The following is an 18443-nucleotide window of genomic DNA, read 5'->3' on the forward strand; positions in this document are numbered from 1 at the left end:
ACTCCAACACACCTCCATACAGTGTGGACCCACACACTCTCTCTCCACAAGCACAGACACACCAGACCCCCACGGCCATCCCAAATTCCAAGTGAGAAAGGGGAAAGGGTCGGCTGGTATTTGAGAGTGAGGGTCACACACACACACACACACACACACACACACACACACACACATCCTTCTCCTGGGTTAAACCAGACATGTTCTGCAGACCTCCAGCTGATAAAAGTATGTGCTTTTCCATCTATGAGTTTTGGTACTATAGCTGCAGATTCTTGTGCCTTTTCTCATCACTACACTAACACTATTCCCTCCAACTGTTCACTGCACCCAAACAAAATCACACTAACAGAGCCAGAGCTGGGGAAACTAAAAGAATAATTAATTTTATCTGGAATGCATTAAAATATTACATCCGAGTTACTGAAATGGAATGAAAATAAACTGATCATACATTAGTAATACACGCTCTACATTTTTCTCTCTGGCCTAGATTAATGTTAAGTAAATTGTTCACTTGTAAATGAATGTTACAGATTTGGTTAAAGGTTAATTTCACCCAACACAAAAACACACGCAAATTCCATGTTGCTGATAAACTTTTAAAATGATATTTTGTAATGCTTTGAAGGACGTTGTGTTCAAAAAGCTTTCTGCACTGCCATAAAATGTAGCACTAAAGGTGACCAATTAGCTTTCTTTCCTTTAAATTCTTTTATAGTTGAGGTTACTGTGCTGCTAAATACAAGAATACACTTAGTATTAAAAGCAGTATGAGCAGAATAACTGCTCACAACTATGCAGGAAAAAAACAATCTATGGTTTTAATGAGATTTAAGGTAAAATCGAGACTTCCAGAAGCAGGCATTAGTTTATACTTAGCTGAGAGCCTCAGTGCAAAAAGCTACAGTAAATTGTAATCTGGCTGCTGGAGCCATTGCAGGCCGCTCTCAGAGCTTCAAGTGAGTGTGTCTGATTTGTCCAGATCATCTTGGAAAATTGCCCAGATTATGATTTGACAAGCAGTTGTGGTTGACCAGTTCAGCCTTTGACAGCAGGTTATGTTAAACACATGTACAGTAATATCCTGTGTGTGCAAAAACACATTCTTCACACTCCCTCTTTATTGAGTGGCTGCTCTGCAGGACAACATTCCTTCAGTACATTATTCTTGCTCTCCTCTGCTATGCTGAATATGCACAGGTGGCTGAGAGACCCCCTTCCAAAGGGCTATGAGTGGAGGAAAGGGAGGAAAATCAGCAAGCTTTTTTTCAGCGTATGAAACAAATGTTTGGCATTCCACTGAGCACTGCTCTGCTGTAGACCTGTCTGTTAACAGACGGCAGTACGCCAGGGCTTTGTTGGCAATTAACAAATTTGACATTGACTTCCCAGAAATTTCAAAAGCTCAAAGAAACAATGCACTTTAACTCCACTGCTGTTATTCTATTGAGGTATTTTGGACAGTTTTGTGTGAGTGTATTCCTGCTCTCATCTGTGACCAATTAATAGTGCGCCTAAAAAAATGCTACAGATCTAATTACTCAGGAATTTTCTCAATTACATGTGTGGTATGTGTCCTTATTTTAAGGTCTGCTTTGTAGCACTGACAAATGAGCAGAACAGGCCCAACTATGTCACACGTCCAAACAACCAGTTCAGAGACAAATGCTTTTACTGTATGTGTGAGGAGCAAGTACATCAGGTATATTTCTCACATGACACAAAAACACTGAACACCACATGGAAAAGTAACCTTTTCAATCTAACAATAAGTTTGATTTTCTGTTATGAACAAGACTGCGTGTGTCAACCAATCGGAGAAAATATTGTTGCTGATTATTATACATTTTGACATCATCTGGCTAAAAAATTGGATCTTTGTAAAACAATCAATCCTGCATCATTAGTAATCATCATCAATCATATACTGAGCGTGTAAATTTACATTTTGTACATTGGCAGGAGTAGTCATATGTAGCTACTACGCCATAAGTGAATGTTTATTGATTTTTGACAATATACATTATAATGTACTGTATATTGTGATATATTAGAATAGTAGTGAAAATAAAGTGAAAATTAAAGTAGACAGACATGTAAATCATTCTCAGGTGACCTATCAGAAGTTACTCGGTTGGTATTGTATGCATCTATTCTTTAATGTGTCAGCTGTTCTGGAGTTGCAGCTGTGGTGGCTAACTGTCAAAGCTTGAAATAATCATCAATCATGTTTATTGATTATTGATGATGAATTCTACCTTTTGACCATATACAGGTCATGAAGGGTGATTTGCAACAGCCTCTTGGGCCTTTAGATCACACACACACACACACACACACACACACACACACACACACACACACACACACACACACACACACACACACACACACACACACACACACACACACAAACATAAACCTGTGACATTGTACACAAAGTAATTTTAGCACAACCTCAACATTAAACATATAAATGCAACCAAGGACAAACATACAAACCCAAATCAGATTAAAACTGAGATTAAGTTCAATGCAAAGTGTCTCTTAACTATTGTTGCAGTGGAGGTGCACTGAAGTAAAGAAAGTTCAATGCCTGAAACACATGGAACAGTCATGGCGCCCCCTGGGGATGAATATGCGCATAGCGTGTTTGGATTTCCTTTCTCTTCAAACTAAGACCTGACATAATGTGTATCTCTGTATTTTGGTAACAACAACTGTTACTTTCTTGAGTGCGTGTCTAAAAGCCTGACAGGGTTATATTTTGGTAATTCCGATCACGAAGAACTCAACTCGCTCAACTGAGGTTAAAAAGTTGTTAAACGTAGCGGACAGTCCGTTTTCTCAAACGCATTTTATCCAGTATAAATCTCGAAGAGCCACATCCTAAATGCAATTCTCTTGATGCGCAAACCTTCAGCACATTGCTCTGATGTTTAAAGTAATAACGTTGTTGAGGCAATTCATCAGTACACCACAAGGTATTCGGGGGTGTGACTACAGTCATTGGGGTCTATATATTGAGATGTTTTGTCCGTTGGCTTTATGTGAATGAGAGAGAAGCTGCCCAGTGAAAAGTCACCACAGTCGGAAAGTGCTCTTCTTCCTTTTTATATGCTCTCACATGACACAATGGATTCCTATTTTCGCGCACTTTGCATGACTTTTGTCCTGGCATCGTTCACCCGGAGGTCAGGTGCGACCGGACCGGTTATCAGATGCGAGCCATGTGACGTCGGAGCGCGGCTTTTGTGCAAACCTTTACCCAAGGACTGCGCCGAGAAAGTCCGCGAACCGGGCTGCGGCTGCTGCATGACTTGCGCGCTGAGCTTCGGTCAGCCGTGCGGCGTTTACACCGGGAGATGCGGCTCCGGGCTGACTTGTCAACATCAGCCCGGTGAAACGAAACCTCTGCAGGCTCTGCTGGAGGGACGTGGGATTTGTGTAAACGCTACTAACAAGAAACTAACCGTCAGACCAACACCCCCAGTCAATGAACTACCAGGTATTTCATCGGCGTGCACCTTGAATCCATATTCTCACGTGCGCTCTTTTGTTGTTGTTTTACTGGATGGAAGTGTCTCGTGATCTTTTTTTTTTTAAACACATAGTATGTGCGACAGGCTACAAGTACACCGAGTTTTAGGTGGGTTTGTAAGAAGCAGAGGAGCTGGAGAATCTTTGATGACAGTTTGAGAAGATGTTTCTAATATAATGCACAGTCTGTGGGAGGATTTACAACTGATCGACAAAACTGCACGAATCAATAGAAAGCCACCTTATTTTACCCAAAACATTCTCTACATTTATAGAATGTGGGGTTGAGAATCGACGGTGTAGTAAGTCCAAGTGGGACATTGATTGTAAAACGAGAGGTGTCTCAGTATCAGATAGGTGTCTCCTTTTGTACCTCGGTGTGAGGACTTGAACTTCCCTGAAATCATTGTCAAAGGCTAAAAGTTCACACATAGACGACCGATATTGGCCGATATTGGCATGACCGATATATCAGTATCGGTGTATATGTTGTCCAATATGAATGTTTTTTTAAATAACAGATCATATTGCAGAATTTTTTTTATTTTTTTTATTTTGGTGTCTTTTCTTTCAAATTTATAGTTATTCATAATTATACCATTTTCAGTGAAGTTTGCCGTATAAGTGCACTGATGTCATTTTGCACAATTAAGTTTATTATTGTATTGTAAAATATATTGCTCCCATTACATATATTTGTCACAAGTTTTTAATGACATAATTTCCTTCAACATATTGACATTTTTTCTTTCCTAATATTGGTATTGGCTCTGAAAATCCAGTATTGTTCAGGCTGTAATAGAAACACTTGGTATTTTGAAGAGGAAGTCCTCCTATGTGTATTATCACTGAGAATGCCTCTGGAAAAGTGACTATATATATGAAGACCCATGACCCCTAGCTTGTTATAAAAGGTGAAAACTACTCTTAAATGAAAGATCATGAATGTCATTGTCTGCTTTGCAAATAAAAGACACTGTTGTCAAACTTCAGCAGTGAATGTTGAGACTCAGGAAGAGGAGCGGAATTCCACCGGCTCAGGTCTTCAAACCTCGTACAGCACCCACAGACCCACTGGACCACTGAGGCCTCCACTTCACCCCTTTTTCCCCTCTGCCAAGTCAGAAGTCCTGAGACGGGAGCAGCAGAAGAGAACCCAGAGCTTTAAAATGGAGGATCTCCCAGGAACACTCCTCACAGACCAACAAAACTTCTCACTGGAGACCAAACAGGAGCCCGAGTATGTAAGTAGCACAACCAATATTTTTCTGTCTTCAGAGCACACTGGAGGAATGTTTTTCTCCTCTTCCTCTGTGTTTTGGTGTTTTTCTCCCCCTGCGGGTGATGAAACGCTTTGGGTAGCAGTGCTGACGGTTGGCAGGAATCATGAGCAGTAGAATGGCATGGCAGCAAGCGGGTACCATGGCCCTGCGGCTGACCTGGGTCAGGCGGTTGTTTGGCCACAAGGCGTCCGCGTGCCGGGTGTACTGAGAGCCAGCGAATGATGGATTGGCCTATGTGAGTGCCTGTTGGGAAGCCATGCTGCTATTTTGATCTTCTCTTTGGCCAGAGAAGTGAGCACACTCTAGTAATGGGCTTTGACTGGCTGCTCTGATTAGTGACCGGAGTACTTGGACTTGAGGACAAGCTTTTTGGCTCCATCTTTGAGCTGGTTAAATTCACTTTACACCCCCCGCCCCCTCCCCACCCCACCCCCCTCCATCCTATGTGTGACGTGTACGAGTTCTAAGCAGCTTTGGCAAACCGTTAAGCCTCTACAAGTCAGATGAATCCGTTTCTCATCCGCCACCTCTTTCATATTGCAGCCCCCATTGTTTAGGTATTACAGCAGTGCAGTGTGTGATGCAGCGTGAGTCAGCTTTGTTAAGGTGTTTATTCCCAAAAGCATTTATGTCAAAATCACTGCCAAATTAAATTGTTCATGTTAACCGTCTGAATTGCATCTATATCTCTTTAAGTTGGAGCTGCAGAGTTTCAAATGTTAAAAGGAAGAACAGATAACTGACTATTTGTTCTCTCATTTTTAGGGTCCATGTCGAAGAGAGATCGAGAGCATCCTCAGCAGCCTCAAGATCACCAACATTCTCAACCCCAGAGGTTTCCGCATACCAAACTGTGACAAAAAGGGCTTCTATAAGAAAAAGCAGGTAAAAAAAACTGGAAATTGGCTGCTGACTGTTTGCTAAGATACAGATTCTTGCATCATTATTCAGTGGAAATTGTTCACAAGGGCCGACACATTACTTAATCTTCTGCTTGATACAAACTTGGTTACAACTATGAAATGCTGTAAAAAGGAAATCAGCATTTGACTTTCTTACAGGCTCCATTAATAAGGATTAAATGCTGAAGCGTAGTGACTCAAACTTCAGGTCTCGTGCAGCCCAGTTAAAGATTTGTTGCTGTCCTCCTCTATCCATTGGTAGTTATTAGAGCCTCATCATTGCACCACCACACCAGTGAGGTAGACCCGAGCCACTGGCTCTGGAAACAGGAACCACAGGGGCCAAACCCCAGCGGGGTTGACGGCTGGGACGATGGCCGTTTAACGGGAACCCTCCCAGGGAGACAGACGTCAAGGTGGCCACCGGCACCCCATGTGCTCGCCCCATAATTGCTGGACTTTTGAGAGGCAGACACAGAAATAGAGCTGCAGCCATCCCCACGCTCACATGGTTCACCCACGATCGGGTTGTAATAAATGAGTGGTTCTGACGCATTCATATGGAGGCACTTAGGGCTCCCGCGCCACTGCATCACCGAGGCAGCTTTTCTTATTACACAGCAGTCCCTCCTGCTTAATGGAAGTGTTCTCCTTGACCTGCAATCATCTCATAACCAGCCTCACAACGCCAAGCTCATTGTCTTTGTTTATGTAGAGTGGACCTAGTGTACCGCACTGAGCCCTCAGGCGCTGAAGGAGTGGCAGACATTTCACATCGGTCAGTTTAATTTGGACAATTCCATGATTTTAACTAAAACAGCTCTTATTTTAGCTCTTATTAACAGCACAGTAAATGCCTCTTGGAGAAAACAAAACTACCCAGAGAAGAGTTCATGCTTGAAGCAGATGCTTCAAATTTGGATTACTGTAATAGTTTCCTGTTATACAAATTGAGATACATTTGTCTTGCAGCTACAATTGAAAATGTACTTATGCTACATTATTTTCAACATGATTGTAAGATGTGTTTTTAAATCTGATCACATCAGAGAGTTCTACTTTGCTCAGTCAAACCCCCTCTGACATATTGGACTAAATAAACATGTCTTCCCTCCTGATCAGCTCTAACTCCTCCGTGGAGCAGCAGTACAGTTGCTTTTGCCCTTAAAATGAATGGCTGCATGTTTTACTAGAGTGGAGGTTGACCTTTAGTAAAATTGGCAGTAAAATAACAGCCCTTGGGTAGCTCCACAGACTCTGTAAGTCATTTGTAGTACCCATAATTTGGAGCTGTGGGGTATAATCAGCAACAGATGATTCGTACTGGCCACCAGCTTCTGAAAATAGATCTTGGTTCACAGTTGTTCACAAACGGGACTAAGCAAATATTTTACCAGGTTTGTGTTTACCTTTAAGGTCTCTATATGTGTGTGTAACAGGAGGTAGACCATAAAAGCAGCTCAAAATACCACAGCGTGTTGGATAGCCAAGGCTGCGTCGACTCAGCACAATCTGACCATTAATGCCTCTTAACTCTGCTGTTCTACTTCATTGACTAAAGTGGCTTGTTACCCATAATGCTGTACATTCAACTGGATTTGCATATTCAGCTTCCCTCCCTTCACCTTGTTCCTTCCTTCACTTTCAGTGCCGTCCATCCAAAGGCAGAAAGCGAGGCTTCTGTTGGTGTGTGGACAAATATGGGCAGCCTCTGCCAGGTTTTGATGGGAAGGAGCGAGGAGACGCCCAGTACTACAACTCTGAGAGCCAATAGGAGCAGAGCAGGACGGGAGGGAGGGAGGCTGGAAGTGAACAAGAAGAATTGTAAACAAATGGAGACACTGAGGATATTGGAAGAGAGGTCAAGAGATGGCTCAGCCGATATATGGATGTTTGCTATTTCTATCTGTTGCCTGTGGGACCTTATTTCTGAGGCAGAGCAAGGGTAACAGAGGAAGAGTACCAGGACGAGAAAGCCTGTACATTCTGTACTTTTTTGTGATGGATGGATTCATCATAAGTTGTTTGTCTCTGACTCAAACCTGGACAGCTTGTGGGAAGATGATACACTTCAAGAATTCATCTCAGAGGCCTCACCCTGATTAAAATAAACACAGAGAGACTCATCACACACTGTGATGAGAGTAGTCCCTCATTTACGCACAATTAAATGGCATTGCATATGTCTACATGCTTGTGACGTGTAATCATTATTTGTATGCTTGTGATTTGTTCTAAAGACATTGTGAGTGGTCATGGCAAACATAGATATGCATGAATATGTACTTCAGAGTAAGCATGCAGTGCCTTACTATGAATTCCTATTTGTATGAATTCCATTTGTTTCCCCTCCGGTTGCTTCCTGCTCCTCAGGGAGTTGGACGGGACTTTGCAGCTCAAACTTTACAGTGCATATCAAGTTTTTTTTTATGCTGGATTTGAAACCACAGAAAGAGAGACATTTTTTACTCTGTACTGCGGTTTTATTACTGTTTTGTTATCACTTTGCATAAGCTGAATATTTGAGATAAAGGCCTCTGACCATTGTCTCCGATCTGTGTAGCCAGTGATGTTTTTCAGCACTTGTCTTGGTTTAAGTAAATATGCTGTTTGCATGAATAATGCAACCCTCAGAAGTCTATTTTTACTTAATAAAGGCAGTTTGAAATGATTGTTGTTTTTTACTCTTGCAAAGTAGACGACACATTTGACACATTTAGACATGGATCCATCTTGATAAAATAACTTTTTAATTGGATGCATATCCACAGAATTATTTTATATACACTGCTTTGATAAGACCAATAATGGAATAACGGCATTCCTGGCAAATCGCATTCACAATAAAGTTGGTCCACTGCACGTGACCTGAGCAGCAAACAAAAGCATAAACATAAGATATCATAATCATAATCATAATCATAATAAATACTAGAACAGTCAAAAAAGGCAAATAAAAATCCCCAATATGAGAAAGGTGGAGCAGAGAGCTCCTCTCAGCTCCACCAGATCCAGTGGACCTGCAGAGACTAGCCGAGGTAGACAAATGCTGAAAAACCCACCCCAAACCTCACAGTGGCTTGGATGAGCCCTGATATGTTTGTGCGCGGCCACCATACGCATACTTGTGGCACTTTAAGTATTTCCCCCAATACCCGTTGAGGAAACGCCAATGGAGATACATTCAGACAATGTCAACAGGTTGAATGAATGAGCGGCTGTGTTGATTCGTGCCATGCACAGCTCCACTCTTGAATGAATTGAAAAAAAAAAGAAAGAAATGATCCTGAAGACTCTGAAACGGGCTTGGCAGAGTTGCAGACCTGTGGTTTTGAGCAATGGAGTTATTTAGTCAGAAACACAAATATATACAGTGTTGCCCTATTTACAATTGAAAAAAATAGGCAAACATATAAAAAAATCTAAAAATGACAAATGTTAATGCTGGTACGAATATACAAGTAGTGAATAAATAAGTTTGTGATACATACAGGATGTAAATAATATGAGAGGAAATTTCCCCCTCTAAAATTGCAAAATGAAGTCAGTCCATCAGGTGGCGGAGAAGTAGATCTATATGTTTACCTAATGTTAAGTTACAAAACATGATTGCTTGAGTCTATCAATTGTTTGTGTAGTGTGAATGATAACAGAGTCCATTCTTCAGTGAGTGACTTCTTGATGACACTCTGAGTCACTGAGCAGGTCACTCGATCCTGGAAGCTTCTTCCCATTCCAAGAAGAGACACACCAGCAGCGAGCAGGCGGTCCAACCAGAGATGACTCACACTGAAATAAAGACCGCAACCCTCACAAATAAATCACCAAGTAACCTAGGATAAATCTCTTTCAGGAGCTGGAATGTATTTTATTTTGTGAAAACTTCTGAAAAATTCTCACCTGCTTGGCCTTGTAGAAGCCATGCTTGTCACAGTTGGGGAGGTAGAAAGTTGTTAACTTGTCTCCTAGTTTCTGCTGAGAGCTGGCTATCATGTCCATCGCTGCATCCAGCTCAATGTGACAAGGACCCTGTGCAAAAAAGAAACACAAATAGTGAGAGCCACACATAAACAATGACATCACATTGCAAAATTACATAATTTCAGGTTACTTCTCCAGAAAATCCACACTCCCTCAGAGCCAAGTGCTCCCTCTTGTGGAAGGAGTAATAATTGACTTTGAATCATCTAAAAAAAAAAAAAAGATGTTTTTTTTCCTCACCCGTTGTACCAGTTTGTTGCGGATGGCATTGACCTTGGCCTTGATTCTCTCTTGGCCCTCAGCTGTGTCTTGCTGGTCTAAGGGAAGGTTAAGCCCCAACAGGTAATGCAGGGAGCTATGGTCAGTTACTACATCAGCTTCTTCTGCAGAGATTTTAGAAAATACTTCAATGTTGAAAGTGATACATAAAATAAATGCTGTTTTAAAGGTTTTGTAAAGTTGAAATTTTAATATTTGAAAGTGTTGTAAGTGAGAAATATTGACAATGAAAACATGTGAAAGAGAAAACCATGACACATTAAGTCTACCTTGGTTCAGGTCTTCAGTGCAGACTCCCTGTCCTCTGGTCAGAGCGTGGAGTGGTCTGACTTCACCAGGCCTGGGAGTGCAGTGGAGACCCTCACCACAGTGGGCTGTGTGAACCCCACATGAAACCCCCTCCTCCAGAGCGCATGCCATGCAGCAGCCACAGCCAGGCTCCCTCAGCACCTGCTTGCAGTCTGCTGGGATGGCAGGACAGTCGTTCAGCTTCTGCTGTGTGCAGGGGGCACAGCGGATGGGCTCGGGCCCCACCACTGGGGATGACCTCACCACACCCAACACAGCCAGAGCCACTGCTGCCACAAATCTCAGTTTTTCATATAATCCAAGCATCTCCAGTATTCTGGTGAAATTATTCTGCTCTTTAGAGTTGGCCTTTAAAAGTACTCTATATGAGTGTAGTTTTTCTTCCAAAGAGATTTCTGCGATCCAACACTATTTATATGGGTATCTGGCCTCCAGAAGGGTTAATGATTGACACGTTGACCACAAATATAAAATATTTTTGAAAAGGTTGCCGTAAATGGTGGATGACCCTGGTTGATGTGCGTAGATCCAGGTTCACAAGGTCTGTTGTCAATATTGACGCTGGAACATAAAGTGGTTCTACATCAAAACAAGCCTGTTTTTGACTGACCGAATTACTGAACTGTGTCTTTACCTCTGATGTTATGAAAGCAGTTACAAAAGCGCTTCTATTTGAACAAATGTAAAAAAAAAAGAAAAAAAAAGAAGTAGTGAATAATGATGAGCATATAGATAAGCCAAGGAGTTACACGCCATGAGATGATGACTGGTCAGAGTTAAAACTGTGACTCTTGCTGTTAAATATTTATTTGGTGAAGTAATGCTGACAGATTGACACTGTTTTGATTCTAAAATCTGTTTGTCCCTTTAGTCTTGCTGGTAAAGGTTCTTATCAGGCAAACAGATCAACAAGGTCATTTCCCTTTAGCATTGCATAACCCTAACATTATGGATTTATCTGCTGGAATCACAACATGTTTGTCTGAAGAAAGATGGGAGTAACTGGTTGTTTCCATGGTGTAGTATTTGTCATAACTATCTATGGCAAATGCCAGATGCTATGACTTACTTAATCTGGTGGTATGCACACCAACAGCACTCATGCTGTGTACTCTATATGACTCCAACATAAAATACTTCATGTTGGAACTCCAAAAAAAAAATCCCTCATTGTAATAATGTTTAAACCAGGAATGACCAATAAAATGATCAGGATCAATTACTGAAGTTTTTTTTTTTATGATTGCAACACAGGTTGCAATAAACCCAAGTATGTGTATGTAGATAGGAAGATGACGTTTAAAACCCTGGAAACTATTAGTGGTGAGGATCTGCATGGATTACAGCACAATGAGAAACAATAAAATGATGAGTATATTGGTTGTATAAGTATTTGATAGGGAGGCTGTGATTGATTTTAAAATGTTAAAAAAAAAACTTACTGTTATTCTTTGATTTCACTACAGCACAGGTACAAATATTGTTCTTCTACAATGTTTAATACATGTAGTTGCAGAATGAGCTTATAAAATATTAAAATTATTATGAATGTAAATTACCAGCAGTATTTAGACAAGTTAAAATTACCCCCATTATGACCAACATTAAAATACTATTTACATTTGCTCTAAATATTTCAATAATATAGTAATCTACAGTAGGCTGTAACATAAAAACCACAGAGTCCATTTAACGAGTATTGCTACTTTATTTTTCTCTTAACAGAGCTGTACTTATATTTAAATAAACTGAAGTGCAAAAATTAAAGATGTAAATATTAATTTGTCTCTTTTTCTCTTTGCCTTTCTGCGTGTGGTGATAAAGCACGAGACAAGTACGTGAGTACATTCATCAAAAAAGATGTAATATTTTCACTAGTCCAATATTTAAAAAAAAAAGGTTTTCTCATTTCAGAATTTTTTTTGAAAATGAATAATATTTTGAAAACTCATGCTCAAGTCTGACTGCCAACATAACAAATGCTAACATGTTGCTCCCAGTAAAGATCATTTTGTCCCTGTTGCTTCAGAGAAGCAATATGGACGAGGTTATCTTTGTGAGTGACTGTGCTCACTGAGAGAGCTTCAGCCTCTCAAATAGCTTTCTACAATGTAATTTAAATCAAAGAACACCAACTTTAAAGGATATAAATGGCTTCGGGTTGAAGTAGAGGAGCTTAGGCCTTCTGTGGCTGAAGCAGAGATTAATTGGCTACCAATAGAAAAAAGGGAAAATAATGTTATGGCAAATTCAGCAAGGGGTTAGTGGAGGTGCCACACAAATCAAAAAACAATTTTAAAGAAATATTAGTGGAAACCACTTTGCCTTACTTTCTAAATTGTACCCAATGTACTTATTCTTCTTCTTTTTTTTTTCCCCCCACTTATAGCAACAAAAGAAACAGTAACTTGCACATTGCATATGGGTGAGTGAGCTTTGATGTTTGTTCTACATTCAGTATTCACCAGTGAGGTCATTGCTTGGTGCGTCCATTGGGTTTCTCATTCATCTGAGGCCTGCGATGATGAGTGTTACTCAACCACCAGTTGATGCGTCGTTGCCTCTTCGATGTTGATCATCAGGTCCACCAGCCACTGAGGAAACGGCTCCTCCTTGGAAATAATTTAGAGGACACCGGTGAAAAAAACAACACTGTAATCCAAAATTAAAACATCTTTGCTTCAAATGAACACTCACACGCTGCAACTTCTTCTTGTGGCTTTTCTTTGACTTCTCCACTGATGGCTTATGTGGTGTCTGTTTTTGCTGCCTACTCTCAGAGATCTTAAAAAAAAAAGAAAAGATAATCATCTCTTTTCCATTTCAGTTGTGTGTTGTTAAATCTTAAATAGAAGTATGAGGTGCGCTATAATTTTTACCTTTATTCTCAGCTTGCTACTACTGGATCTCTTCTCATTCCATAACCTCGGTAGTCCAGGTGGTGCAGCTTCATCACTTGGATCCACAGCATGTGTGGTCCAATCTGACACAGAGAAATTGTACATTTCTTTCTGCTGATTGTGAGTAGATTGCATTTGAATGGAATTCTCCTGGTTGATGGAATGAGACAGCTTCTTAGGTCTCATAACTCTCAGCAGACCATCATCATCATCATCTTCTTCTTTTTCTTCTTCTTCATCTTGTTCTTGTTGTTGTTGTTGTTCTTCTTCTTCTTCGTCTTCATCTTCTTGTTCTTCACTCTTATCTTCTGCCAGTTCGTCCTTTGTCTCCAAAACTTCTTGAAATGGAAAATCCTCCTCTGCTTCGTCTCCTGTTGTTCTTACTTCAGTTTCATCTTCTGGCTCTGTCACTTCATAAATGGGCTCTAGATGTTTCCTCTGTTCCGAGTTGTTTTGAAATAAATAACAGAATACATTTTTGCATTCCTAAAACATATAATATATGAAATACAAAACAGATTAGACTTACATATTGCCGTTGAATGTCCATTTAGCTGGATGACTGAGCTTTTCCTGACATGTAGATCCTGCAGTTTCTGCTGTGAGTGCTGCCAGGTCGTAGTTAGATGATTATTCAGATCAGGTGTGGACACTTAACAATAGACCTTTTACACAGCAGACATTTGACTTGTCTCAGCAGGAAAATAACATTTAAAAAAAAAAGCAATTGGAATGTAAAATAAAGAAATATAACCTACTGCTTTGATTTTTCTCACTTATAAACTTGTTTAAAAAAAAAAAAAAAATCTGTCTCTTGCAACAGTAGCAAGTCAGCCGTTGATGCAACAATATGAAATCAGTCAACAGGAAAACATACAATTCAGCATATATGAAGAATAAATTTACAGTAATAAGTGAATAAAAAGTATAAATGAATATAACATATTGAACACCACAAACAAAACAAAAATACAAAAACTTGTATCTCTTTCCTCCCCTAAACTGAATACCAAATCTTTAAAAGAAGTTTCCTTCCTTTGAAATTCCCCCCAAAAAATATGGATCCATGAAATTACTTGATTTTGTTTTTTTGTTTGTTGAAATCTAACCGAATGTAAATGTAAGTATTATAAATATATATACATTGTATTCTATATATGGCATGACCTAATTTACTCATTGATCCTTTTTAGCCCTGATGACACCAGCGCTAGTGCTATTTGGTAACCTTCATTTACCTTGGATCCCCTTCATAGCCTGACGTTGCCTTTACCCTGGAGTGATAACATCTGCACATTTTAGCTTTTTTCTGTAAAGTAAAAGCTCTTTCAAGATAAATCCACACTACGGTGGATTGCAAATTATTGTGGTATTTCATTCCGAAGCAAAAATAATTGCAGCATTGTTCTAACTCGTAAAATGGGGGAAAAAAAGCAGACCAGGTGTTTGTTGACTTAACTGTTACACTGAGTGAACCCCAGACAAACTTTACATCAGCCCTGGGAAAACAATTTTGAGACATGGTGACATTCATCTGGTGGTGGGCTGTGGAAGGACACAGATTTTACCGTCTCACTTGTTCTGTGGTGTGGAGTGAAAGCTTTTTTTTTTTTTTTTAGAGCTATTAACTAAGGTGTGAAGAATACAAATATTACATTTTAGAGTGGAATTAACAAGGAAAATAGCCAATAAAAAGTTGTATTTGTTAGATGGAGATTGTTTGCTATGCCGAGGGTAATGGGTAAATATTGTGTTTTAGTTTTGAGATTCTCTTGGTAATGTTTAAAAATCAACAAAAGGTGATAATTCACACTCCCAATCATAATGTCATACACTACTACAACACAATTTTTACATATTTGTTGACATTCATAGTCATACCGATGATGATATTTTATACACCAATATTGTCTTTATTACAAAATATTCAATAACCCAACTTTACACTGTACAAGATACAACATAGTTTACAGCTTTTGGTTATTTACAAAAAGTACGATCTGCATATCAAAGTGAATATATCTAAAAAGGCAGGTTGCAATCACTGTAAGCTTATTGAGTAAGGCAAAAACTTGAAACATGATGTATTTACACTTTTGCAGATCAAGTGACAGTTCTATGATAAAGATACAGGCTATAAAGATATCTGAAGTGCCTCGTATTTCTGAGACTGTATCTGAGAGATGTGCTAAAGCTTATAGTGTCTGAGGATAACTCAAAATGTAGCTTTACTATAACGAAAAGCAGTAGTACAGTAATGTATATGCCTGAAAGACGTCACCAGCCAGACACTGCACCAAAGTTTCTGTGGCCTCAACAAAACGTGTGATCGCACATGGAGGATTTGAAACGCCAAGGCTAAAGGATTATGGTCATGCAACTGTGTGCTTATTATTATCTATGTGATCTTTTCTGTGTAGATGAATGTCATCCTTAACGCCTTTGGATTTCATGTTTGCACCATGTATTGGTCCTCTTGTAATGTCCTGTCGTACTTTGTGACTGGTCTAGTATCGGCATTGACTAGTTTCCATAGGAGCACACATCCAACTCTGTAGAATTTCTCTTTACGTCTTCACACCTTTGTTTGTTCCTTCTATTTACCTGTATTGCCTCCTTATTTCCTATGTGTATCCTTTACCACATTACATTAAACCACTGTGAATCAGGACTGTATAAGAACATCAGATATTTAGGAAATCTTAATTTGTCTTTCCAGTGTTCAAAACGACACGTGTTAGGTTTGCTGATGATATCTGAGAGAGTCGCATGTGCCAGATATGATTAGCATACTGCAACAGTTTCTTTCCTCTCCGGTGAGGCAGTATAAGGAATAAAACTCAAGATCTATGGAGAACTCAGTACTTTGGTTTTGTTTCAATAGGAGAATCGTTACTATGGCTGTCAACTCTTAAAAAGTCATGCACTATCAACTGTAAATAAGTATCATAAAAAGCCTATTTCATCCAGTGAGCTCAGAGTAAAAAAAGGATTGTGTGCTGTTTTGTTACAATTCAGAATTGATCACACATGCATACACACACACACACTCACAAGTACACACATGCATGCTTACACAAACCAAAAAGAAACAACACCATTTTACACTGTAAATACTGCAATGTATCCTTGGCATAATTGGAAAGACAGTGCAAAAGCAATAGCATTATCAGTCTTTCTCTGGATATCAAAGCACATACCCATTGGACATGGAATATGTGCTACATAAAAAAAAAAAAAAAAAAAAAAAAAATCGATGATGCACATTATACCTGGATCTGAAGGAACCCAAGAACACCACAAATCGAATCATCTGTTATGGAGATGTTAATAGAGGATTTGAGATTCCGGGCGTCTCTCTCTTCACCCCAGTTTTTGTCGCAGAAGAGTGGCAAGCAGATAAAAATCCCTCAAAGCACATATTGTCCACATCATCTCTTCATATCTCCGGAAGTTCATATCCTGATCAAGCATATCCTGGGTTGTGCCAGATGCTCAGAATTTATAGGAAATACCTGGACAGCCCTGACTTCTCTGGGTCTTCGACCAGCCTTCTCTTGCTGTATTTCAGATAATTCTTGTCTTTCTTTCTACACTGCCACATCTGCAACAGCTGCCACAGCCTCGATTTCAATCTCCGTCACCTCTATGTCCTCTTCATCCTCCTCGCCCACTGCGGGCACGCAGGGTGAGGGCAGGCATGTTGCTTGGCTGTTGCTGCTGTTGGCAGCGTTCATCTGCATGTTGCTACCCATGCTGGCATGAGTAGTCAGGCTGGCAGCAGAGGAGACCCTGCCAAGATTGTTAGGGACACTCGTCTTGCCACAAGAGTGGATCCGGCGTGCCAGGCTGACAGAGCGCATCACTGATGAAGTGGTTGCCGTGCCCACACCCTGAACCTTCCCTTCCAGGAAGTAGGTCAGCATCTCACCTTTACCTTTTACGCTGACCTTTCCACGGCAGACCAGATCATAGTTGGAATTCAGTAACCGATAAACCTCCTCAGTCACCTGGGTAATAGAGTACAGGAAATACAAATATTTAAGTTTATATTAAACAAAGAAGTAGCTCCAGCAATTCAAGCGTTGGGTTACAGTTGGGTTAGCTCTTTACACCTTTTCAAGTTTGTATGGAAAAGTACAAAACATGCTTCAGACTAAACTACACGACATGGCTCATTGAATCAAAATATGATAGTTGTGGTTTTGTGTTTCTATTTGATATGATATGAACTATACTTTCAGAATTGTCTTATTTAATAGGTTTCACTCCACTAAACTCCATCTGTAAACCAAACCTTTCTTATACCAGATTGACTTTTGGACTGGAAATGCTTTGTGTACCTGTATTTTTCCCGGTACCCCAGTGCTGTCCATCCGACTGGCCACATTCACTGTGTTCCCCCAGATGTCGTACTGAGGTCGCCTCGCTCCAATCACCCCTGCGACAACTGGACCCACATTGATACCTGCGCAAACACACAATAATGCTAAGCTGTCACATTTGATTTCACTTTACAAGTGAACCAAGAGCCCGACCTCACATTATTACAGGTGTAGACTTACCCACTCTGAGGACAAACTCATTGTATGACTGATAGTTGATTTCATCCAAAACGTCAAACATTTCAATGGCGTAGTCTGCTATTGTGCTCAGATGGTCGTAAACTGATTTTTTGGCCTAAAGAGAAGAATTTAACCAACAAGTTAGTGTCTATGCATGAGATCATCCTTCATATTTTTTTCAATATAATAGGTAATGTGCTACATCAATTAACACAGCAGAAGAAAAATAAACAGAAAGACAAATGAAAAGCTACCTTAGTACCAATGGTGGGGACGAGTCCCACAGCTGCCATGTATGTACTGCCAATGGTTTTGATTTTCTCAATGTCTTTGTAGCACTCCTTGTCCATGAGCTGCAAAACACACATTCAAAATAATATCCAAGATTACAAAAAAAACCATTTCCAAACTCCTACAAGTGGATTTTAAGTGAAAAAAACAACTAAAAGTCCCAATCGCACCTCGTCAAAGTCAGCGATGATCTCGTTCAGCAGTCTCAGGCACTCCACTCCCATGTTGTTGCCATCCAGCTCGATGTAGAAATCATTAAAGTTTGGGATTGAGGCAAACAGGACACCAACTTGTGCGTAGGACTGATAGTACAGATCCTATTGGAAAATAAAGAATACAGTGTAACATATGTCCTTTTCGTCCATTCCTGTGGTTGTTTTTGTTTTCTGC

General features: G+C 40.0%; 3 protein-coding genes across 11 annotated transcripts in view; 1 reads left to right on the forward strand and 2 right to left on the reverse strand.

The window, feature by feature from the left end:
* The first annotated feature begins 3138 nt into the window (after positions 1-3138).
* On the forward strand, positions 3139-8399 carry LOC138202995 (insulin-like growth factor-binding protein 3). The gene is made up of 4 exons (XM_069157453.1): positions 3139-3511; positions 4537-4787; positions 5592-5711; positions 7377-8399. Exons 1-4 carry the CDS (start codon positions 3139-3141, stop codon positions 7500-7502), a joined length of 870 nt encoding a protein of 289 aa, XP_069013554.1. The 3' UTR covers positions 7503-8399.
* Positions 8400-8461: 62 nt separating this feature from the next.
* LOC138202994 (insulin-like growth factor-binding protein 1) lies at positions 8462-15000 on the reverse strand. 8 transcript variants are annotated; one of them, XM_069157449.1, is made up of 6 exons: positions 13177-13717; positions 12995-13081; positions 12763-12909; positions 9950-10449; positions 9629-9757; positions 8462-9517 (listed from the first exon to the last, which is right to left on the reverse strand). In XM_069157449.1, the coding sequence occupies exons 3-6, from the start codon at positions 12800-12802 to the stop codon at positions 9392-9394; spliced, it is 795 nt and encodes a 264-aa protein (XP_069013550.1). In that variant the 5' UTR covers positions 12803-12909; positions 12995-13081; positions 13177-13717; the 3' UTR covers positions 8462-9391. The 8 variants fall into 8 exon arrangements, 6 of the variants coding, with proteins under 6 accessions (XP_069013550.1, XP_069013549.1, XP_069013552.1 ...); XM_069157448.1 differs by having other exon boundaries at positions 9950-10452; XM_069157451.1 differs by having other exon boundaries at positions 9950-10026; positions 10258-12909.
* An 87-nt stretch (positions 15001-15087) lies between these two features.
* LOC138202993 (adenylate cyclase type 1-like) overlaps positions 15088-18443 on the reverse strand; it is a 38491-nt gene continuing 35135 nt past the window's right edge. For both annotated transcript variants that reach the window (XM_069157444.1, XM_069157445.1), the window contains exons 16-20: positions 18224-18370; positions 18017-18115; positions 17763-17877; positions 17541-17665; positions 15088-17207 (exon numbers count right to left, since the gene is read on the reverse strand). In XM_069157444.1, coding sequence (XP_069013545.1) covers positions 16788-17207; positions 17541-17665; positions 17763-17877; positions 18017-18115; positions 18224-18370 — 906 coding nt within the window. In that variant the 3' untranslated portion in view covers positions 15088-16787. The remainder of the gene's footprint in view (positions 17208-17540; positions 17666-17762; positions 17878-18016; positions 18116-18223; positions 18371-18443) is intronic.

Source organism: Embiotoca jacksoni, unplaced genomic scaffold (genome assembly GCF_022577435.1).
Source record: "Embiotoca jacksoni isolate LCO1_2020_lvr unplaced genomic scaffold, fEmbJac1.0.p SCAF_22, whole genome shotgun sequence".
Taxonomy (NCBI): Eukaryota; Metazoa; Chordata; class Actinopteri; family Embiotocidae; genus Embiotoca; species Embiotoca jacksoni.